Source organism: Brachyistius frenatus, unplaced genomic scaffold (genome assembly GCF_029030835.1).
Source record: "Brachyistius frenatus isolate BFR_SWC_R1_liver_20210118 unplaced genomic scaffold, ASM2903083v1 Contig_28, whole genome shotgun sequence".
Lineage (NCBI taxonomy): Eukaryota > Metazoa > Chordata > Actinopteri > Embiotocidae > Brachyistius > Brachyistius frenatus.
The window spans coordinates 348,511-372,354 of NW_027210627.1; the positions used below are offsets into that span (position 1 = coordinate 348,511).

Genomic DNA, 23,844 nt, shown 5'->3' on the forward strand with positions numbered 1-23,844 from the left:
ATTCCTTCAAAGTCTTAATGATAGATAATGAGTGTGGACAGAACTGGATGGAAACTGACACTTGACAGGTTGACGGGGGCCATACAACCATGAGGCAGAAATTCTACTTAATTATGATTTGGAAGTAACAAGTGTGCAAAAGAAGAGAGTGGCTCATTAAAGCTCTTTGAGTAGTATCAGAGATCAACTCTCCTGAATGCTTCTGCGACTGATAACTGGGATAATGAATGCTTTTTGCTGGCTACAACATCATTAACATGCATGTTCTAATGAAAGACCATCAATACAACAATCAGCACACTAAAAAAAAATTGTTCAGTAAAGCAGTCATAAAAAACACCCTTTTTTCATTTGCACAGAAGGCTGCAGAGCATTTAAAAATAAAATAAAATAAAAAATCTTTGGAAAGCAGCAGTATATAGTACAGCATGATTATGATAAATTCATGAGACAACCTGGAGACAGTGGTGCAGGGGCACGCCATTACTCTCCATAGATCTCGGCTGTCACTTTGATGATGAACACATCTGCTCCGTCCATCTCAGGGGAAGATAGCACCTCTGAAGCTCGGCTGTGTCAATCCCATTCAGCACACAGAGCTCATTATCAAGCCTGCTTAGTTCACCGACACCGAAATGTTCCTGCAGCCATCGAATTACAGAATGGAAGACGTGATTTGCAACAAGCAATTTCACTGCTGTTGGACGCGGCGATAGCAGATAGTTTTCTGGTGCGATAAATGGACGCTGCTCCATTTCCTGCTCGTAACAGCTCGCATGAAACATAAAAGCCTTACAAGGTTTCTTCAGCATAACAAAATCACAGTTGCCCCTCTTTTTAAACAGGATAAACCGTGGAGAAAAGTGGCTTTAAGAGCTGAGGTGCAATTTGTGGCATACAAAAGCTCTATTTTTAGTCATTAAAATGTTCCTCCTGTTTGTTATTATTTGGAACATGCGCTTACCTTTTTTTTTGCCAGTATGCTGGAGTCAGATCTTTAAATGATGAATTAGTTTGTAAAAAATGGTTTCCCTTCAAGTAGATATTTTCCATCTTAATTTGGATTTTTAAAGCTAGATAATCCTCTCTGTGAGCATATTAATGCATTAATCTGCATTCATTAGAGGATTTATAAAGAGGATTATCACACCATGCACGTTGATACTATGAATGACTCCTATATGATTACTGATTAAAAAATTGTGAATATGTTAAAAGGTTATAAACTGCAGAGTAAAGTGCACCATTTGTTTTTGTATTTTTCATGGAGGATATTAAGGCTGCGAGATGAGGTCACATTCAAATAAACAGATTAATTAGGTCAACACATAATTCATGACTACCTACCGCTGCAAACACGACTTAAATTGTTAAGTTGCAGTTGCTGAGTGAAGACAAATGTTATTAACCTGATTGTTCATCTTTTAGATTGTTAGTAGTATGTAAAAAGATAATAGATATGATTTTATTGTCCCAGAGAGAAATCTGCTTTGGATACACTTAGCTGCTGCTGTGGAGGATCAAATAATTCAACAGCAAATCTCATATCAATGCATAATCAGAATTCAGAGATACTGGAAATAAAAGCATATAAATCTTGTTTGCACTCATCTCCTGATAAAATTCTAACCATACAGGACAGTACTCATCATCGTAGAATCAATCCTTGCTATGGTTGTCTACTGGTATGTTGCTCTCCAAGCGTCACCTGTTGGTTTGTGAACGGCCGTTATGAGGCCTCGAGTTCAGAATTTGGCCGACGCCATCTTGCTAGTTTGGAACGGTTTGGAGCCAGAGGTGACCATATTTAGATGAGCTGGTGGATCTGACTAATCTGATTAGAAATTGGACAATGTTACATCCCGCTCACGGACAGCTGTAACCCGATCTGTCAATCAAACACACACGCCCCTCAAAAATATGGCTTTTTGAAGCTTATTGTCTAATTAATGACGGGATTACTTTCAGATGAACTGCCAGAAAATGAATAAGAAGAAGCGACTTTAGCTAACAAAACCGAAATAACTCCTGGAGAAATTCTATTGACTGAGAATTTGAATAGACTAGTTGAATGAGAGTCTGTGGAGCAGGAGGCTTTTCGGAGCCAACCTCTGGTGGCACTCGGTGGTATTGCAGTTTAAGGCGCTTCTGCATCGGCCTAATTTTTCCGGCCCGGAAGCTACGTCCACTTTTATGTACTAGATAAATGATTTTCTCTAACTGAGGGTTGCAGAAAGTGCTTGTAATCTTTTTACACTCCCTGCACTGAGGGGAAGGGGCTCATCGTCACAGGGAAGAATACTGAAAGAGTGAGATCTGACATTATTCTCCCACCTGAGACGATGTTTTCCTGGCATACTGGGTAGAGTTTGACTTTTCTGATCTTCTTGGCTCTCTGTGTGAAGCGGCTGACCGGCGCCTTTAACTGAGCTGACGAGTTGGCGGACCATGCAGAGACTGTACAGTACAGAAACTTTCTGTTACAGGAAAGAAGCCATCCACTTATACAGTAGCTTGTGCTGTGTCATAAATGGACTGGATAATCCATATAGATATATACAGATCTGATGGACTGAAAATCAGACGTAGGGTGGTTGTATCATCTGAATCATTGGTAATGTATTTTATACGTATGTTTTGCAAACAAGAAATTGGCCTTGGTTTGTGATATGTAACATACTAAACAGACCAGAACAGCCTTTTTACATAAATTCAATAAGTAATTTAAATCAAATAAGGGAGGGATAACAATAAGAATACAATAAACTGAGTAAAGCTGTGAGAGTAAATCTGAACATGCCAATAGTTTTTAATGTGTAAATAATGTGTGCCATTGAAACATAATTACATTATTTACTGTTTGTTAGTTATAGAAACATTGTACAGTTTTGGAAAGATGCATTATGGTCCAGGAGAGTTTTATTTAAAGTGCAATCAGTGATTGCTCTGACGGAAAAAAGCTGTTTGGCACGTCTTGTTGTTTGGCCTTGACGGCCCCGTGTCTTCCACCAGATGGGAGTGGCTCAAGGAGGTGATGTCCAGGATGAGAGGGGTCAGCAGTAATCCTGCCAGCATGCTTTGTGGCCCTGCACGCTGTTGTGAATTTCATGAAGCGTTGGCAGGCTACAGCCGATGATCAGAAATGGAAGTGGGTGTTGGCAGCTTCACCTACAGGATTGCCTGCTTCTACAGCCACCTTTGGAACTCACTACCAAAGGAGAGCTTGTATTTCCTCAGGTATCTTTACCTAAGGTAGCAAGAGATTAATGTAGATAGTGGTAGCCAAGAGTGTTTTCCTCAAATACAATTTTTTTGCACAAAAGTTTTATCAGAGGTGTCGCGCTGGTTTTAAGAGATGTTCTTGTCAGTTTGCTCCTGAATATAAACACACAGCTGTGCACCACAGCTTTGTTCCCGAAGAGGGTTTTTATTCACCCAAATATGGCAAAACAATTCACAACAGAAGCAACAAAAGTTCTGAGAACCCAAAAGAAGTCAATATAACAACTAAACTGAGCCTATAAGTTTAGAGCCGGACAAAGTGAACAAACTGACAACTGGAGAGACAGAAGGACAAACACGCCCAACTAAGCAATAAATCCAATAAAACATCACAATGAATCTATCACTTTAAATATTATAGCAAATAACCAAAAGAAAACAAACAAAAAAATACAGATAAACTTTAAAGAAATAAGCAGACCCTTTTAATTAACAATGCCAAACACCCCCATGATGTGGAGACCATTTGGTATGATCCAAACAGCCACTTCCTGTATTTAATTGCTCAGTTTTAGGAGGGCATCTTTTGTTCAGACTTGACAAGATGTTTCTCCAGGAGCACCTGCAGCACTGGTAACTCAACAAAGCAAACTTAACTAAAGACTAAGTGTAACTGGACAGAAGTTAACTGAAAGTGTGCTCCACAAATGAAAACTAAGTCACAAACACTGAGTTGGAATTATAAAACAAAAACAGCCTAAACAAAACCATTAAAAGGTTTTTCTTACTTTACTTTCAATAAAACGTCGCCAGAGAATATTTTACTGACATGTTCATCATTTTACTTAAACCGTTTCCTCATTTTTGTTGATTGAAAAAAGTTCATTCAGGGAGCCTTACATTTTTGTCAAACATATTGAATACTGTTGGCAATTAGTATTATGAAAACAACATTTCTAGGAGATCGGCCTGCATGTCAAACATTTACATGTAATCTTACCACCACAAATTTAAAAAAATTTTTTCGCCTGGTTAGTCTATTAATGCTTCAGGAAACTATTTTGGCCTTCAGTTTGGATTCTTTCAGCTTTGTCTCTGATTCATTTTCCCTCCATCAGTTTAGTTCAGTGTGGTCAATGGCTGGAACAAGAAGCCAATCAGAAGCACAAAATGGCCGCAAAAAACAATTTGCCATTGTAATGGGGAAAAAAATGCAGCTGTATATTTGCTGCATTCTTGAAACTTTGACCCATAGTTTGAAATAAGAAGTAAGCTCGATACCTGGAATTAAAATGCTCAGTCAGAGTTTAGCACTCTCCTTGGGCACTTTTGATTTTCACTGAGACGGAGAAGAAATCTGCGTGTAAAAACGTGTGCAGCTACAGGAGCGATCTTTGACTGTCCTCAGTGTGATTGAAGAGGGAAAACCTACATTTAGGTTTGTAAAGGTTAATTTACAACTACAAACTTTAAAATTATTTGTGAGCATCACTCTTCAAGCTCCAAATATTCTGGATTTAAACCCATACTGATCTTGTTCACTGCATTTTTCTCGACTGAGGTTTATCCAAAACGCTGTTGTAATGCAGACAGCCAGACGATGAAGCCACAACATGCGCAATAACTTATAATTAAAATAAAAATGAAATAATTCCACGCAGCTCATTAACACCTTGTGCTAACTGTTTAACAAGGAATTCCCCTCTGGCTCTGTGAAATATTATGTGTCCACAATCAGCTTGCATCTTTAAAATGTTGAAAAGAGCTGTACATGAGGAATTTTAGCCGTTTCTTTGTATTCACAAGAACTTGAGCCCTTTGTATGCTGCAATGTTAATGACTTTTCCAGGATTGTGTTTGCACAGGCGGTTTCTATCTTTAGAGTCAAACCTTGGGGGCCACAGTGTCTTATCTCTGTTTGATGGTGGTATCACATATCTCCACTGCGATGAGATTAATACAAAGGTCAGAAAGAGTTCCAAATGAGCTCGATGTAAAATGTGGGAACGGTGATTATTCCGTAATTACAGCAGTGCATTTGTAGTCTCAGTATCATTAGTAATAAAAGCACTGGAAGCGAGATATTTTAGAGTTCGGTAGCTCTACAAGTTTTAAGCCTTTGAAAGTTGACCAGCAAGATCTTTTCTATACAAGGCCTTGTTTGCATTTCAATAATATAGAGAGTCTTTCTCTGCTTTGAATGCCATGAAATCAATTGAGTAAATCAACTCGAGTGTAATTATACTAGTTCTGCTGAGTGTTAATAGAAGTTCCTCACTGGGTTTCCTCTTAAGAGGCTTTCACAAAACAGGTATTTGTACGGGCTCTCGGATCAAAGAAGGTTTGAGCTCGACCTTGCTGCGACGAAACGGATCACATTTCATGACTCGCATCCTCGCTCTGTCCGCGTACGTTGATTGAAATGGACTAACAGTCGTGGATGTGTTTTTTGAAACTCCTTAGTTATAATTCTGAACTTTTATATGCAGTGAAAGTCCATAACATTCAAACCGTTGCTAAAACGAGTTCACACAATGCTTATTAGGCCTGTCACTGACGGATAAATCTCTCCTCTTTGCTATATATATTATACTTAATACCTACACTTGTTTAAACCTACATGGACACGACATTTAAACCCCCTGCCTAATTCCCATCAGGGAATATCGTTGCCAAGAAGGGATGTTAGTGGTCTGCAAAAATGTTTAGATAAGTGCCCTTGTTAAAGTTGCACAATCCCTCTGATCAGTGTTCTGGTGGTCAATTGGAAAATAATTCCATAATTCATTAAACATTTGTCCTCAGAGCGGTATATTTGACGGTGTGGGCGGGCGTAGAGTCCTCTGGTTCTCAGTCAGATCCACCACTCAATGCTCCACACTTCGTCCATACATGGTCACTTCTGGCTCCAAAAAACCCTGATCGATATTGAAGCACGGGGAAAGTATGGACCGCTAACCAGAGCCATCAAAAATTGTAAAATAAATAGCATTAGTCATCAAAGCAGTAGATTTCTTCTGTTTAAATAAACAAAGCAGCTACCTGAAGTCCATTATGCCCAAAGCAATTTATTTGTTTATCTATTTACTATCACACCTTGTGGTATCTAAAAACACTACACTTTGTAGCTGTTAGTACATAAAATGAGTTAATAAAACAATATATTCAGAGTTATATGCAGATTGTTAATATCCACATCAGAAGTTTTAGAAATGAGAACGTGCAATTGATTCAAAATACAAGAAAGAAGAAAACAAAAAGAATAAATCATCATAATGCTTCTGTTGTGACTCGTTCGATGCTCTCCAAGGACTGGGACCTTCTCAAAGATCATCACTTTTATGAGCTTAAATTAAAAAAGCTTTTCTCTTCAAAAAAACCAACAACTCTTAGTTTTGTCTTGTCTGGCTTTAGTTTTCGAGCGTCATTCTTTGCACATGTGCGGGCTACAGTTAAGCCGACCCCTTGGCCTTTTGCTTTTGGCTGTGCTGCGCTGTCCTCCACTGAAAGCATCAAGCACAGCAGATGTGTGTGTGTTTTAATTTGGGAAGCTGATTGTTGATGAAATGAAAGAGAGCCAATGGAAACAGAGCGTTGGCTTCCTTTCTTTACAACAATGTTGTTTGATGGTTCCTTTAAAAAAAATATATATATATATAGTTTAAAGCTTTGCACGGTGCCTCACTGCAGCCAAACTAGCTTGTTGTGGAGTCTGTAAGTGATGAGATATGACATTCAATTAGCTTTGTTGCATTCACAGGAATCGCTCAAGAGGTTCTTTGTGCTGACCGGTCTGAATGATGACTTACCACCGTTAGGGCCAGCGCTGACTATAATTACCTGAACATGCACACAAGACAGCAGGGTATTGAGGGAAATAAAGGCAAGGATGCTGGAGAATAAGTTTCTATGCTCTACAACAAACGGTGTGTTTACAGCAATCACACGTCTGCTCGGCTTGATTTCGACCCACATCGTTCACACAACAGCTGTCAGACAGGTTGTTCATGTGGTAGAGCTGCTGGTAAACCCAATGTGAAAAGATCTCGCGTATCAAACCGACCTGATCAAATGTGTGCTTGACTAAAAACAGACCATAAAGGAAGTGAGTCCCAGACATTGTTACATTGCTAACAGTTGATGCATTTGATTATTACACTGTTGAAAAAAATGAAAATACAATCTGCAGACTACATCAGTTTACTTTTTGATGGATCTATTTTGAGGCAAATAATTGTCATAATTGCATACATTTTGTTTTACACTGGCAACAATGTAAAATGCTAAAATGTACCATCAGAGAAAACAAATGCATTCATTCAAGGTTTTGCAGTTAATATCACAGCATAATGGCTGCTTTACTAATAACAAGAGGTTACACTTTTCTGGATACCACTACCAAAGTGATTGTTTATATCCCAAATTCAAAAATGAGAAACAACATTAGAGCTATTTTTTTAAATAATACAATAAACACTATTAATGAATATAAAAAAAAAAAAAAAACACTGAATAAAATCAGTATCCAGGTGTCCATTCAAATGCGGCACTAATTTTAATTGAATAGTTAGAAAATCAACAAAGCAAAATGATGTTTGTTTCCATCCATTGCTGTTATTTGACAAAAAGGAGTTAGGTCATCAAGATAAGCAATAGGTGGCGCTGTTTCTCCAGTCAGGCTCTTTCATGTATATTTGTTTCATATATTAAGTCTTCTTACTTCTCTACACGTCGTGATCAATTTATCTGTTGATGTTAATGTGTCTCCAGTTGAGCGGAAGCTTCAGTGGACATTTTGGTCACGTGCTTTATCATTCATTGGGTAAGTCTGTTTCCATTGTCACATTGTGATTTTATTGGTGCACAACTTTTCCACCTTGACCCAGCACAAAACCCGTTTTCTTTTTATGTACAAATTGAACATGTTTATAAAAGCAGGTGGAGAATGTTTTTGTCACAGTGGTGCTTGAAAATTTGAGAACCCTGAAACATTTTCTGTATTTCCTCACAAATATAAACTGTCCGTCACTATTTAACATCAAAGTTCCTTTAAGAACTTGAATCCATCCCTCAGTACAGAGAAGTGGTTTTCTCACATGGAACTGTTCATTCCAGGTCTGTCCACAACATTTCTACTACATTATGGTTGGGCCTTTGCCCTGTTTGTTCCAAAACATTGATTTTATTGGGTTTTTTTTAACCATTATTTTCCTGCTTTTGTTCCTATTTTGTTCCATAAAATGTATTGATTACTACTATCTAGCTTGTCCATTGAAAATTTTTCTCAGAAAATATGTTCTGAAACTGAAGTGTTTACAATGACCTATCTTTATGGACGAATAGTCACGCTAGCTTGTGCCGTGATACTGCATCAGAGTCTAAATCTATACAAGCGTATTTGTGTTGAGCTCTTTTGGCTCATCCCTTTCTAAACCCACGGTTCTTCTTAAAATAAGTCTTCACATTGTCACTCTGCTCAAACAGCAGCTTGTGGACCTCCAACAGTGTGATATTCTTATACAATACAGTTACTATGAAGACTAAAAACACCCTCTTCAGACTGAAACTTGAAATATTCCTTGGTCAAATCTGCTCGAGTGTGAAGTCTCTTATCATGTTTTATTATTGATAACATATATCAATAGAGGCAACTTTCATGTACCACAGGGTTGTAGGAGCCTCGTGTGTGTGAATTTTTGAGAACTGGTCATGTTTTATTCTAATAAATACACAATATTAATTTCCTCCCACATGTCCAAAACCTCTCAAAAAGATATCCCTGTGTTGGTAATGTCTCCATTTTAGATTATGGACCGTAAACCTGCAGTAAAAGCAGCCCGAGCAAAACAACAGTGAATGTAAACAATATTAAAAGGTTCTCACCTGCTTTACATCATATCCCAGAAGAACAAAGTTCAGATCTGGAGAAACCGCGAACTTTGAGGCCTTAAAAGTTGCCTGTTGGAAGAACAAGAGGTGGATGAATATTTCCACCAATGTTTTACAGATCCACCACAGCTACGTCTTTATGCAACCCCAAAAGCATTCTTACAACTGGAGATCAGTGCAGGTTACAGTCAGAGTATCTGCCTTGCTGAGGGCAAAGCAGGCCGTTGTTATGATGAGTCATGTTTCAGCCCCCCAAAATGTCTACATCCTACTATCGACACAGAATTTTAGATGATTCAGATTATTGAAATAATTTAGCTTGCTTACAAATGTTGTGTTTTTCAGCAGCAGTTCTGTCTCGTTGCTGTGTGTGTTGACTTTGAAAACATCTCCATCCCAGCTCTGGAAGATGATTTCTTTCTCTATAGGACAGGAAAAGACACGTTTAAAATAGTTTATTTGTATAAAAAAAAATGTAAAAACATTTTTTTTTCACAACAATCTAATGGTCATATGTGATCAGTTCCTAAGACAAAAATGTTCTGCACATCACAGAAATGGAGGAAATATCTATACTGTAAAAATAAGGGCTTTTAATGCTTTTTTAATCTTTTTTTTTTTTTTTTACACAAAAACAAATATTTGTAAAGCTTTATGTGGGAAACTACAACTCAGGGTCAACTGTGTCATACTCCAACTCCTTCACGTCATTTTCCTTTTCCTTCCTTTCAAATGCTCTACTGTGGAGTTGTTGGGTGTATAAAACTCATGTATAAAACCAAAACTCATAACTGATGATTGGGAGCATAATTCTCATAAGACCACTTTTCCTATAAACCCCGTCATTCCCTGTTTTGCTTTTTGTTGCTATAGCAAGTTTTATTAGATAAGTCTTTGTGTGAGTTTCTGCTGAGTAACCTAATGTGGAGAAATTGCAAGAATTTTGTAAAAGTACCTGTAAATATTGCAGATTGTTTCAATTTCAATTATTTATTGTGTTCACACTGGAGGGGCTCGCATATCATAAATGTGAGATTACATTATACTTTTTTTTCTTTCTTTCAAAAGCTGTAGAGATTTAACTTCAAATTGTCAAAAGTGTGTTAAATGTCAAATGTAAAGTCCCAGTAAAGCTGTCTCTACACAGGCAGTTTGACTCCAGTCGTCTCACTTTATTTTAAGCTGTAAACAGCAGTGTGTGTTGCCATGGAAACTTCAGCCACCTGCGTTTGTCATATGGTCCTCAAAGTTTGCTTTTAAATTGTATAATTCAGAAATGCCCCCAACACATTAACATCTGGGCCTCTGACAATTTAAAAGCTGATATTTTGTGTAACTTAAATGAATGTGTATATATAATATTTACACAGATTGAAATAGACGTGTTGATTTTAAAAAGCAGCTTTAAGCTTGTTGAGTTACTTTAGTCTGACTGGATGTGATTAGAAATGTCCAGTGGCAAGAGGTGTTAAAATTATCACTTAAACTCTTGACTGCAGCAGCAGGATTAAATATTCAAACATTTTCCAGTGCCCGAGGTAAAACTGGCATCATCCAAATTCTGAGCCAGGCAGGATGCTGATGGTGGACATTTCTCAGCCAGTAGTGGCTTACAGATGACTGTGATGAGTTAGAGAGACTAATAATTGATCAGACCTGATGAATCGAGGGGTCTAATGGGTGGTGGAGATCCGTGGCATGTTTATGTCCTGGACTCATATACTGTAGGTCCGTGTTCCAAGTCCAGTAAATGTTGGTCCAGCTCCACAGTGATGGAGATTTGAGACAAAACTAAATCTGCTTTAATCATGAATCTGAATTGTAAAGTTTATGCATATGGACCAAATACTGTATATAAAAGTGGACATAGAGGTTTAAGATTCTCTGGGAGAGGTGAAATAAGTCCCTCTTAAGTACAAAACCAACACAAAATAAGTGGATGCTCTGCAAGAAATCAAATGGTCAAGTGAAGGATAGATGTAAGTGATGCCCCTGAAGAAACAAGAGGCTTGACAGGGAGAAGAAAACCACAACAGCTATACTTCATGGGATCTGTCCAAACCTAAAAAAAAAAAAAACCTCTGAGAATATTCTTCAGTTTTCAAGGGTAGAAAAAACTAACAGGAGTTCCTGCAAGTAATTCTCTTCTAATCCCAAACAGCCTGAACAGTCCACGGAGGCCTAAATTCTATTAATGCATTTGACAGGTCTGAATCATTTCAAGGTCCCCATCTCATGTAAATGTCAATGAATAAGCTCGGAGGCATCAATCTCAGCCAACAGAGCTGTGGACTCGCAAACGCTCCAAACACTTCAGAGTATAATGACAGGGAAGTAAATATGAAAGACAGATGGATTGCTCATGTTCAACAGACAAGGAAATCCTCCGAAGGGCTCTTGTCATTTCTTACCCACAGTCAAGCACCAAAATCTATTTTTCTACATATTTTATATGCTTTATCAAATCATTAGTTGTATATAACCTTTTATGACAGAAGTAATTGGAAAACGGGGTGACTGTCCTCCTGAGTTGAGAACAGCTCCATCAGAAAAGGCTCCGAGGATAACGCTGACATGTAATCTCAGCTCTGATTAAAAGTGTCTCAACTTCCCAAAGAATCGCCACTGTTTGGTGAAGGCAGGAATTAAAGGAAATCCACTCTGTTGACATTGTTTCCCAACTGATAAATTACTCCTCTCCAGCTCCTGAACTAAATATCGCATTGTGCAGATAATTGCCAAATTTGTCGTTGTGGTCGTGTCATGATCGGACATCGCAAGCTACAACTTCCAAAGTCTTCCACAAGTTATGTAGCTTGATCAACATCAGCACCTGTGATACACCTATTTTTGTGACCAGCAGTGTAGATTTCTTGGTTTGTCGAAGAACCACGACTGTTCAGTTTGCAAGCGCCAAAAAGTAAAAAAAAATGTCCTCTTGGGGATTAATAAAGTAACTAACCTACCTACCAAATCATCGTATTTGAGAAGCTGGAAGCAGGAAATGTGACTAGAGAGATTCGGTAACTCAATGAAATTAGTTGCTCAATCATTTTCTTTACTCCTCTTTACTCGTACTCAAACTGAAAGTCTGCTTAGTTTGTTGACTAATTTTGAAAATGCGTCAACATCTATGGAGATGCAGTACTTGATGTATGGTCTGCCACTTATCTTTTTTAGATTGAGATGTTGTCAGTTGTGTAATTGCTGTGTAAGACCTGTCAATTTAAGAACTTAAGAGCAATTTGTTTATAGCTACATTTTTGTTTTAATACCTCCTAAGGACAGCAAACAAGGTAATTTACACAATAACACATCACATTATTATGTTGCTATAGTTAACATGTCAGCATCATGTTTTTTTCCATCTGATAAATGCATCAATTTATTCACCTTTTGCCCCATTTTTGGTCTCCACCACTTCAAAATATTGGACTCTCCTGCTGGTGCTGAGATATAAAGGTTGATATCTGCCAAGTCTGCTGCCCAGAAATTCAGAACAACAATACTAAAAGGACTAAAACACTGTCTAATTACTGTGAGTTCCTCTCACCCCATCCTGCACGGACTTGAGAGGCTTGTAGCTGTTGCTGGTATTAGATTTGCAACTACCCCTCACTGTCTTCCATAGAGAAACTTTGGAAAGGTATCAGTCAGTTTGGTGCCGTGTCCTAAAAACTGTGGGTACTGTTACATTTGGAGCCCCCCCCCCAAAAAATGTAAAAACCTGGACACATAATGCAAAGTCACTGGTCCTGAACAGCAGTCCTGTCAGCACCCTGCAGATACAATATTATCATTTGGTGCTTTGGAGCAATAAAAGTTTGTCTTATTGCACCTTTGTGATTGAAACAGACCTGGTAATGAGTGAGTCGAGCCACAAAGAGCTCCAGGCCAAGTATTAATTATGTTTCAAAACCCCAGTGAGGAAACTGAGAACACAACCTCTCTGTCTGTCACTGGCAAAGTTTTTCAAATTGAAACTGTATTGTATGTTCCATTTCATATTTTATGCTACCATTTTCAGCTGTTTTTGCCTCTTTTTTTCATCATATATTGTCGTTACACGCCCTGATGTGTCACCGGTAGTAACAAGATACTTTTGGGGTTGGGACACCGGATTTTATTTCAACTTTTTAAGTGGTGCAGCTGTGTTGTCTTGTTTTCTTGTTTTGCTGAAGCAGGTGTTCAAATACATTTCAAGTCAGGTGTCTAAATTGCTCTCAAATGCGCAAAGTTTTGCCACAAAATTGAGCAAATGGTCAAAATGATTTCTTCTGGGTCTAATTTTATTTGAAGATATGCGTGAAACCACACAACAAATTCTACAACTTTAAGTTTCAAAGGATGTCTGTAGGATTTTCAGCACACTCTGTCTATCTAGAATTTAATCCTAGTCATTATGTAAAATGTTTTTTTCCCTTGAAGACGGTCACCATGAATCAACATAATGCTTTACACTGTGAGGAACATTTGTGAGGAGAAGGTAAATTTGCAAGGTTGAACTTTCAGCAGTGAAAGAGTGAGCATGACAGAAGAGCCAATCACAACAGTCCTGTCGGATTAAAGAATTCTTAGACGGCTTGAAAGCAACAACACTAACAGCTACACTTCAACCATTCACCAAAAGAAGAGACCCATTCCATTATGAAAAGTGCTACTTTTTGTGTTTTTTAGAGTCTGCTGTTTCAGGCTTTTTTTTTCTGCATACTTGATAAGTAGGACACTTATTTGGTTGTCTCATACCTCGACAAGGACAAAAGAGAAAGCAAAGAGAATGAAAAAGAAAAACTTTTAATTGTAGAATTCTTTGAAGACATCCAAAAAAGTTTCAAAGTTTATTGTAGTCCATTTCAACATAACATTTCCTAGTTAAGAAAAGCAATTAAAAGCTTTTTCATCCTTGAGTGTTGCATTTGGCTAGACCCAACCATGCCTGTCAATGATAACAACCATACTGACACCTTTTTACCTTTAACCTTTAACCTTTAACCTTTTTTTTTTTTTTTTTTTTTTTTGCCATGACCAGCTTTTTCCTAACCTCACTGCAGTTGTGAAGCACGGATAGTGTCGGAAAATATATTTTAAAAATCGTATTTATGTAATTTAGAATTTCTGCAAAATCAGCCAATAAACTCCACTTCATGTAGGATTTAATTCACTTTTCATACATTATAATTTCAGCTATGTGCAGCGTTGAACCTGTTTCTGATTGTAATACTGGTCTTTAGACCTACTTACCATTGATCCACTTTGCCTCAGGGTCGTGTATTTGGAAGTTTCTTTGAAAGAGGTCATCCAATGTCAACTGTGAACCGAAGGTTTTACCACCATCATCTACAGAAAGACAAACATACATTTAATAAACAAAACCAAACCTTCAATTACATTTCTGCACATATACGTACAACCACAAAGAGGATAAGGTTAGACAATGTACATAATGAAAGCAGCAGTACTTCGACTGAACATGCTTAGATGGCATTTTTCATAAATGACTGTAAAACCATCCTGGGTTTATAGCCTAAACATAATTATTGCATCATTTCCTAAAACCTAAATGTGATTTCATTACCAGTGATGTGGGAGGAGTCTCACCTTTTGATAGCAGAACAATGGACGTCCCAATGAGCGAGAGCACCAGCAGAATAACCAGCAGAGAGATGCCAATGCCTTTCCAGTTTCTGTCGGGTCCAATCGGTCCTAAGTCCTACAAAACAGGAGAAAAAAAATCATAGACACAGAAATTAATAGTGTATATAGTACAACAAAGTAACAACATAGGCAAATTTAAGAAAAAATACAAAAAAGTATCAAGGCTTTCCCGGCTGCAGCATGCTGAATATTTTAGCCACTCGTGCTTTAAGAGGCTCCGCAGTGGATGACTGAGCCTGTGCATAAATCCGAGGGCACGAGGAGGCCACTATGTCCCCCGTGGAGTACAAACTATGGACGATTGCTCTGTCAGCATGAAGAGTTTAGGTTGCTTAAGCAAAACAGTGCTTGTCCTGAGCGTGCCTAAACACACAGTTCTGCCACTCAATGCAAAAGAAAAAACTCTATGAAAAAGAAATGTAGCTGAACATTAAAGTAGATGACACAATTTAATACAATATGTAAAGTAACCATACATTAAGACATAAAAAAATACAAATTAGAGATAATTGAAAGAATCATACTGTGTAACACGAAGTAGAATTTTGGCACAATTGATTCACTTGTAGAACACTTGTAGAGAGGCAATACTCCCCTTTTCTATTAAATCTACGATCACTATTAAATCTGCAATCACAACCACTGTATATGTCTTGATATACAATTGTGCCATTACGGGATCTGGTTCCACCCTGTAAAAAAAAAAACACTGTCCCTGAGTGCTCCACAGTGGTGTTAGCCATCAGAAATGCCGGCACAAATCTTGGTGGTCATCAAAAAGTCCATTAAGGTTTCACCAGCCCTGTCTGCACGCCTGTTCTTTAGGGTGCACATGAGAGCATGCAGTGGGCGGACCAGTCCCAGCAGATAAGTTCAGGGCTTCATTTCTTTCCAAACACTCCTGTGGTGGTCCATAAAGTCTGCGTGCAGTGTTCGGTTGGAGCAGGTACTGTTGTACCCCACAGGATCACTGGTACCTGTGGATGTGAATTTTGACCCGGTGTCATCATAGAATCGGCTGTTTTGTCATTTTTGAAACGTACTACTGGATTTTAGATTATTGCATTCAGTAGGCCAAGTGTCCTTTCTCACAATCTTAATGAAAGTAAATCATGATTCATGGGTCTTCCCTGTAATCCAGATTCACTCCAAAATGTAAGCGCTTCCTCCTTGACCCACGTTGCCCCCTTCCACCAAGTTTCACTAAAATCTGGCTGTTAATTTTTCTGTAATTTCACTGAAAAACAAACAAACAAACCAAAACCATAACATCCTTCTCAGAGTAATAAACTTTAGCTCTCTTTGAATCTGCCACTTTCTGTTTTGAAATGACTCGATGTCAGTCGGTTTAACACTTGAAGGTCGAGTAAATATTTTTCTCATTACTGTTGAAGCACTCCGTGTAGTTTCATTGAACATGCTAGAAGATAAGCAAAGTGCTTCAGGTACAATGTTAGATAAAAGAAAGTAAAAGGCTCTCAGTGCTATTCAACACCTTGTGAACATTGAGTTAATTCAATTCAATTCAATACAATTTTATTTATATAGCGCCAAAACACAACATAGGTTATTTCATGGCACTTAACACATTAAAGTCCTTACAGCAAGACTTTACAATATTATAGAGAAACCCAACAATTCAAGAATTCCCACAAAGAAAAGAAGCTCAGCATGTAACGAGGTCGCCCAGCAGCCTCGGCCTATAACAGCCTAACTAAGGGTTGGTTCAGGTCTACCCGAGCCAGCTCTAACTATAGGCTTTATCAAAAAGGAACGTTTTGAGTCTAATCTTAAAGCTAGAGAGGGTTTCTGCCCCTCAAACACAAACTGGGAGCTGGTTGGTTCCACAGGAGAGGAGCCTGAAAACTGAAGGCTCTGCCTCCCATTCTACTTCTGGAAACTCTAGGAACCACAAGCAGACCAGCGTACTGAGAGAGAAGTGCTCTGCTAGGATTATATGGTTCTATAAGATCTCTAAGATATGATGGAGCCTGGTCATGTAGAGCTTTGTAAGTCATCAAGAGAATTTAAAATTATATTCTTGATTTAACAGGAAGCCAGTGAAGAGAAGCTAAAACTGGAGAAATATGATCTCTCTTGCTAAATCCCATCAGTACTCTTGCTGCAGCATTTTAGATCAGCTGCAGGGTTTTTAATGAGTAATTTGGACACCCTAACAACAAGGAATTACAATAATCTAGCCTAGAAGTAACAAACGCATGAATGAGTTTTTCTGCGTCACGCTGAGGAAGGATTTTCCTGATTTTATTAATATTACGTAGATGAAAGAAGGCGGTCCTGGAGATTTGCTTTACATGGTGGCTAAAGGACAAGTCCTCATCAAAGATGGTCGAAGGTTCCTCACAGATTTGCTGGAGGCCAGGACAACGTCATCTCGAGAAACTAAGTGATTACAGAAAGAGTTTCAGAGGTGTTTCGGACCAAGTACAATAACTTCCGTTTTGTTGGATGATAAAACAGGGTTTCAGTGCCTTATAGAGGTAAGTTCTCTCCTTCCTCTTTGTGGTTTCTTTGTAGCACTTCTACCATAAAGGTCTGATTCACACAGTCTCCTCTCAACAGTTGAGATGTAACTGCTTTTAGAGCATTAATGTGGGCTCTAAAATGCGTGTTAACTGGCAATTTCTGGTGCTTATAACTTCAGTGGACTTATGTATTACTACAGTGTTTGAATAGGACTGTTTGTGGTCTATTAACACTACCTTGACACAATTGGTGACCCCAAACACTAAGAAGGCAAAAAAAACTCCCTTGGTAAACTTTGGATGAGGCATGGTTGTTGTTTAAAAAATATTTTAGGTGTTTAAGATGTTGACATTAGTGTGCAAAGCTCTCATCAAGGCAAACAGACTGTTTTAAGGACTCTAATATACGAGGCATATTTTTGGTTTGGTTCAAGCGGCAGCCAGCAGTGACGTCACCTGTTGGTTTGTGAACGGCTGTTATGAAGCCTCGAGTTTGGATTTTGGCCGTCGCCATTTTTCTAGTTGTGACCATATTTGGACAAGTTGGGGGAGGAGCAGGCGGTGGATCTGACTCGATCTGATTGGATAGTTGGCTACCAGTAGCCGTAACCTGACTGCACCACAGGCCTGTCAATCAAACAGACACACCCTCAAACACATGGCTTTTTGAAATGTATTTTCTAATTAATGACTGGATTATTTTCAGATTGACCTCCAGAAAACTAATAAGAAGGAGTGACTTTAGCTAGCAAAACCGAAATAACTCGTGGAACAATTTTATTGAAGTTGAATGGGAGTCTATGGAGGGTTTCTGTAGCCAACCTCTAGTGACACTTGGTGGTATTGCAGCTTAATGCACTTCCCCTTTGGCCTAATTTTTCAGACCTGGAACCAATGTCCACTTTTTATACACAGTCTACGGTTTGGTTACACTCTGTCTCACAACATACTATTATTGAAAGATAAGATGTTGTCAAGCTGTTACCTGGTGCTGTTTACATTCCTTTATTTTGTTCCTCTTGTCTTTCACAGAGTTGACTGTTCTTGGTTTAATTTATTGATTTCCAGGATGAGTTGTGGTCGTTCTCACTGTACTGTATTTGACGAACAGCTCCATAAAAGGGGAACAGAACAATCCTCTGAAGACCAGACCCATTTTTGGACATGTCTCAAACTATTTATCTTCCTGACATCAATTATGCAGCCTTATTTCATTTGCAGTGACAGAGTGGTGTTATAAATAAATCTGTCTCGTCTACAGAGCTGCGAGCTACTGAAAAACCCGTCTGTCTATTTATGGATCTATTTGCTTTCTAAGCCTTTTAATTGGGAGTATGATTCCAAGATAAATATCCTGGAGCCATGCCAGCTCCCCACCCCTTCCAGCGCTACTCCTCAACTTTAGCCTCACAGCTAGTACCTGTGGTGTCGGATTATTAAAATTCTGACTCAGTCACAAGAGAAAAGTAATTTTCCTCAGTAAAGACTTCTCCTCCAGTCTAGATTCAACATCATGCTGTTAGTACTGTTGGTGTTTTCTCTGCTTTTTTTGGCATCATTAACTGAAGCTAACCTCATTACAGTCAGGGAACATTATATGCCTTTGAAATTTCTCCATCAGATCATTATTCTGAATTCCAGTGATACACAGAGACCATTATGTTCCTCAAAGTGTTCATTTCTTATCATCCACCGCTGTAAAAATGTTGGTTAAAATACTATTTAGTAATTTAAAAAAAATCATTAAACCAATTCACAAAGACAAAACGTATTAGTTCAGATGAATCCAGTTTGATTTGATTCACCCTTTTCACCACTCTGCGTAGATGACATAAATGTGCTTTACCTGTTAATGTTTTCAAACATTTAGAGCTCATTTCCTCTGCTTCATTAGTTGCTTGTATTTTTTGGAAAAAGTCGTCTTTACTAGATATACTATAATTAATTATATCATTTATTTTTTGGTCACTTATCTCAGTGGAAATTTCAGCAACAACTGATGCATCCAGCCTGCTTATATCATTTTCCACAGTGGCTACTGTTGTGATCGCTAATTAAAAGATGTATTAGACAACATTAAAATAAAATCATGTCATCGTGTTACTGAACAAAAACAGCTAAAGACGTAAAACAATGAGACAAAAAAACAAAACATGCTGATTTGGGCTGTTCTTTACTTCATTAATAAAAATATTACTATGTTGTGCGACTTCAGGCTTCACAGAATTGAATTTTGTTTACGGCATTTGTTCTCCTGTGACATTTAAAGGGTCAGTTCACCCAAATTACTACTAACATAACCATTTAAATACTCCTTGATTTAATCATGTAGAGTTTGTCCTCACAACTTAGATAATAGTATACGTCAGAAAAATGTTGATCTTTCCAATAGCCACATCTTTTCCCTCCTTGCCTTTGCATTTCCTGCATTACGTTACCCACCTGTTAGCTTGCTTCTAGACGCCGTCCAAGTTACCGTTGCCTGGCAACAGCGTTTTTATGACTTAACCACTTGAACCATTCGCTGCACACGACTTCCCATGTTGTAACCACGATCTCATGAGTTCCATTTGAACGCAGCATTTCATTGATCTGGTGTGCAGACTTGGCATTAAATAGTTGAGTTGAGTCTCAGCTGGTCATCAACAATCACAATACAAAAGAGACGCACAAACAAAACAAAAGCTACCAGCCATAATACAAACTGTATACAGTGATGATTGTATTGCTGGTGTGAGGAATATATAATAGAAAAGCATTATCAATACATGCCTCAATATTTCAAGCTGAAAAGGAGAGATTGATGTATACGTCAAATCTCTTATGCACAAGCTTCACTTTCTTACCTAGTTCATTCCTGCCAAACCATTTTGTCTTTCTCACTGGAGAAAGCTCCTGCTGGTCTTTAAGTTACCAACACTTGTTCTTTCTGTGTGTCAGCACCATGCTGGAGGGCCCCCCTGGTGACAAAGCAATCCAAACAGACACTATAGTATTGCATCTCACCTGCTAACCTGTCAGGAGAGGCAAAGCATTTCCTGTCTGACAAACTGAAGAGCACATACTATTTCACTTTCTTTTTTTCTTTCTTTGTGACAGCACCATGTGATTTTACTTCAAGTGAAATGTGCTTCGCTATCTGTAACTTTGTGCCAGGTGGTGTTTTGGAGATACGCAGCTGAAGAAATTGAAGTGCGCAGAAAACGAAACCATAGGTGGGAAAGCTGAGCTGTGTGTTACAGAGCAGGTGATCTGTGTCATGATCTTCATCTGAAATGAAGCCTTTTCTCCCCACTGGGCGCTTCTGGATTATTTAAGGGCAAAACCAGACTACAGTATCCTGACTGTCAAACACAAATACAGTTCAGAGTAAACATACACAGGTGATGTTCTAGATAAACACAGAACATAACGAGAGAGAAACCAAACCACCTGGGAGACAAACTGAATAAATAGAAGTTACCTTTGTGTAAGTCTGCGAAAGAATCCCACCAGAAACTTAAAGTACTTTGTGTTTATCACACCGTGATTTCCTGTATGCTCTTCGGGTCAAGAACTGCAGCATTGGAAACCAGGGACCTCATTTATCATCTGTTTGTACGAGGGGAAATATAAAAAGTTTAGAGACTGCCCCAGTCCTGCACGAACCGAGCGCAGCATGGTGATGCACATGGAGTAGAGGGGCCTTCATGCGTACGTATTCAAAGTCAAGTCGCTTGATTAACAACCAACCTTGCGTATTCTTTCTGTTGCTCAAAAATTTGGCACATAACTTGATGTACGCTCTTTGCTTTTTGTGACCAGCGGTCACAACTCAGGTGCGCATGTTGATCAAGAGAGGTGACTTGGAATATTGGGGAGAGACTGTGTTGTTCTGGATCTTAAAAAGGATCACAGGAGAAACTTTTAGTTGAGTTTGTGATAGAAAATGAATCACACTAATACCTTGGTTATGTCTATTTATTCTTAGTGCACGACTGGTAAGATGAGAAGAGGACCTGAGCAAATTGACTCTCAACCGTGTAATGAGTGACGCGGTGGGAGAACGTTCAATCGAGGTCAGCAGGGTTCAGGTAAGGTCTGCTATTTTTTTTATTTTTTATTATTGAATTGTGTTGTGCCTATAAGGAGTTTGTACCATTATTATATGTGCTGTGAAAATATGGTAGTACACAAACGTATGGCTGGACAAACACATGCAAGTTTCTGTAGTTTCTTGATAAAATGTCCAGCATTCAGAATTCTTGTGAAAGAGAAAACCAATGAATTTCCTATGTCTGTCTGGGTGTCCAGCAGCTGCCATGTTCTGTTGCTTAATTCAGACTGTGCTCCAGATTTGTATCACGTCATGACAAAACATATGGAGTCGTAAAGCAGCACATTCGGTGAATTTCCAGAAAGAACATGGGGCACATATTTTGTTTGTTTACTCTCATTAAAATCCTTAGATGTTTGTATAAAGTGTGCCCATGATGCAGTGCTCAGCCATGTCAGAATATTTATCATTATCATTCCCGTTTCCTCTTTTTATTCACCACATCTCATTTGGAGAAAACCGCTTTTTCCACAGTCTCTAGATGAATGTGTTTCTAAGGTGATGATGAGGAGGGCTCATGTTATGATATATGCAAATGTATAACTCTGAGCAAGAACTTATTAGTGGCTTTTTGGAATTTCATCATTAGAAACAACTTTTTGCATTTGCTTACAGCAAGATCAAACCAGCTCATCCGATTGTTGAGTTTTAAGGTTTGTGAAAACAAGTCTTTTCTTCACGGCACATGTTTTAAATTTTCAGTCTCATCATACCACTGAGGTTCTTCAAAGTCTGAAGCCGTTTCTTGTTTTCAAAGTGGGACCATTAAATAGAATGCCAAATTAGCTTATAGCAGAGTTAAGGAGCATTTTTAACTATGATTTCTAAGCTGATTTAAAGACTTTTTCATACTTTATCCGACCTTTCAGTTATAACATACTTTGTTGATGTGAATCGCAGCAGTTGGTTACCAAGCGCTTTTAACTAACTAATTTGCGTATGTCCTCCAGACCACCATGTTCTTTATTCTGGTTCAAGTCGTCAAAGTATCCAAAGACAACAGCTCAGAGAAAATGCCGTTTGCCTGGCTTTTAATATTTCTAAGAGAAGTAGACACTTCATACCCATCCATGCTGCCCTTCAGTGGTTTCCCAGATGTTTTTAAAACCCTGCGTGGTCATTCTCCAGCTTAAATCTGTGACCCTATTTCCTTATCATGAGCCCAAGCACCGATTAAGATCCTCTAGCAGGACCATATTATTGGTTCCTAAGTTTTCCCTTGTCACTATGAGTAACTTGGCCTTTGGCCATTTGGACCCTTCAAACTCTTCCTAAAAATATATTTTTTTTTAAGAATTTTCATTAACCTGTTTTCAGTAGTTTTCTTATAATTTTGATTTTACCAGTTTTATTTCGCTTACTTGCTAGAGTGGCCACTGCCAACCGTGTGGATAACTGGGGCAAATCATTCAAGCTCCAATAATTAATTTCCAGCAGTGTTTAGAGCAGTAGTTTAATGTTTGGTCAATTCCTGTCTTTAATGCAACATCATCACCTCCTGCCGTATTTTTGCTTCACCACCTTCCCTACTTCAACTCTCCTGTGCAGGAGACAAGGGACACTTTGTGGAAACTTCTTTGACCTAACTGCTGCGTCCCGATAGAGTGAGCTAAAAAAAAAAAAAAAAGCAGGCCTCGCTTCAGTTGTTTTAGACTTCGGCGGCCTTTTTGTCCCCCAATTTTTCACCTCATGATGCAAACTCAGACCAAGCAGCACGAAGAAAGACATAAACCTTGAAACCATTAAAACTGGACTTGGATTTTGCAGACAGGAAGTAAAAAAGGAGTTCATGAGCCTTTTCCTCCAAGCATTTTGTGGATTGTCGTCCTGATGTAACTTTAATTTGGTACTGTTATTGACTACTTTTACATTTCCAACGTGAAGTGGTCTTGCTTGCCTTTTTTTTTTTTTAAGGTGGTTTTAACCTCAGGGCAATTAAATGTTTTAACCTGTCTGCCTTTCACATGCTGATCTGTTGACAATGACAAGCTGAAGAAATGGAGTGCATGCATTGCCTCAATACAATATTTTACTGAGCAGTTTGGCAGACAGGGACAACATTTACATGATGAATTGGCAGACTGAAATATTCTAATAAATATCCCAAAGGCTGAATTTGAGAGATAATATATCACCTAGCTTTGAGTGTGGAGCTGGGACCACTTGACATTTCTGTCAAATAAAAGCAGCGAGGAACACTGTGCTTCAGCGGTTATTCAGGACACTGAATATTAAGAGAAAGCAGGAGAGGGAGGATGTCCTTTGGTTGCATAAAAAGCATTGCAAGGTTCATCTGTGAACATTGTAATCCTTGCAAAACAAGCCTAGGGAGATAAAGCATTCCGGTACGGATGGAGCAACAGTGAATTCATCACTCATCTTAGACAGGAAATGGGGTCATCTCATGCATACAGGTAAAGGGGCAACAGTTGGAGGATGGTTATCTTTGTTACATATTTCAGCGTCCTTAGGGGGTAGGAACACAGCCTCCCAGCA

At 38.5% G+C, this 23,844-nt stretch overlaps 1 protein-coding gene across 1 annotated transcript in view; it reads right to left on the reverse strand.

Moving 5' to 3' along the window:
* Nucleotides 1-23,844, reverse strand: part of LOC138621014 (inactive dipeptidyl peptidase 10-like) — a 102,129-nt gene that overhangs the window by 23,487 nt on the left and 54,798 nt on the right. Inside the window, exons 2-5 of the mRNA XM_069698732.1 lie at nucleotides 14,710-14,821; nucleotides 14,353-14,448; nucleotides 9,439-9,533; nucleotides 9,106-9,180 (exon numbers count right to left, since the gene is read on the reverse strand). Coding sequence (XP_069554833.1) covers nucleotides 9,106-9,180; nucleotides 9,439-9,533; nucleotides 14,353-14,448; nucleotides 14,710-14,821 — 378 coding nt within the window. The remainder of the gene's footprint in view (nucleotides 1-9,105; nucleotides 9,181-9,438; nucleotides 9,534-14,352; nucleotides 14,449-14,709; nucleotides 14,822-23,844) is intronic.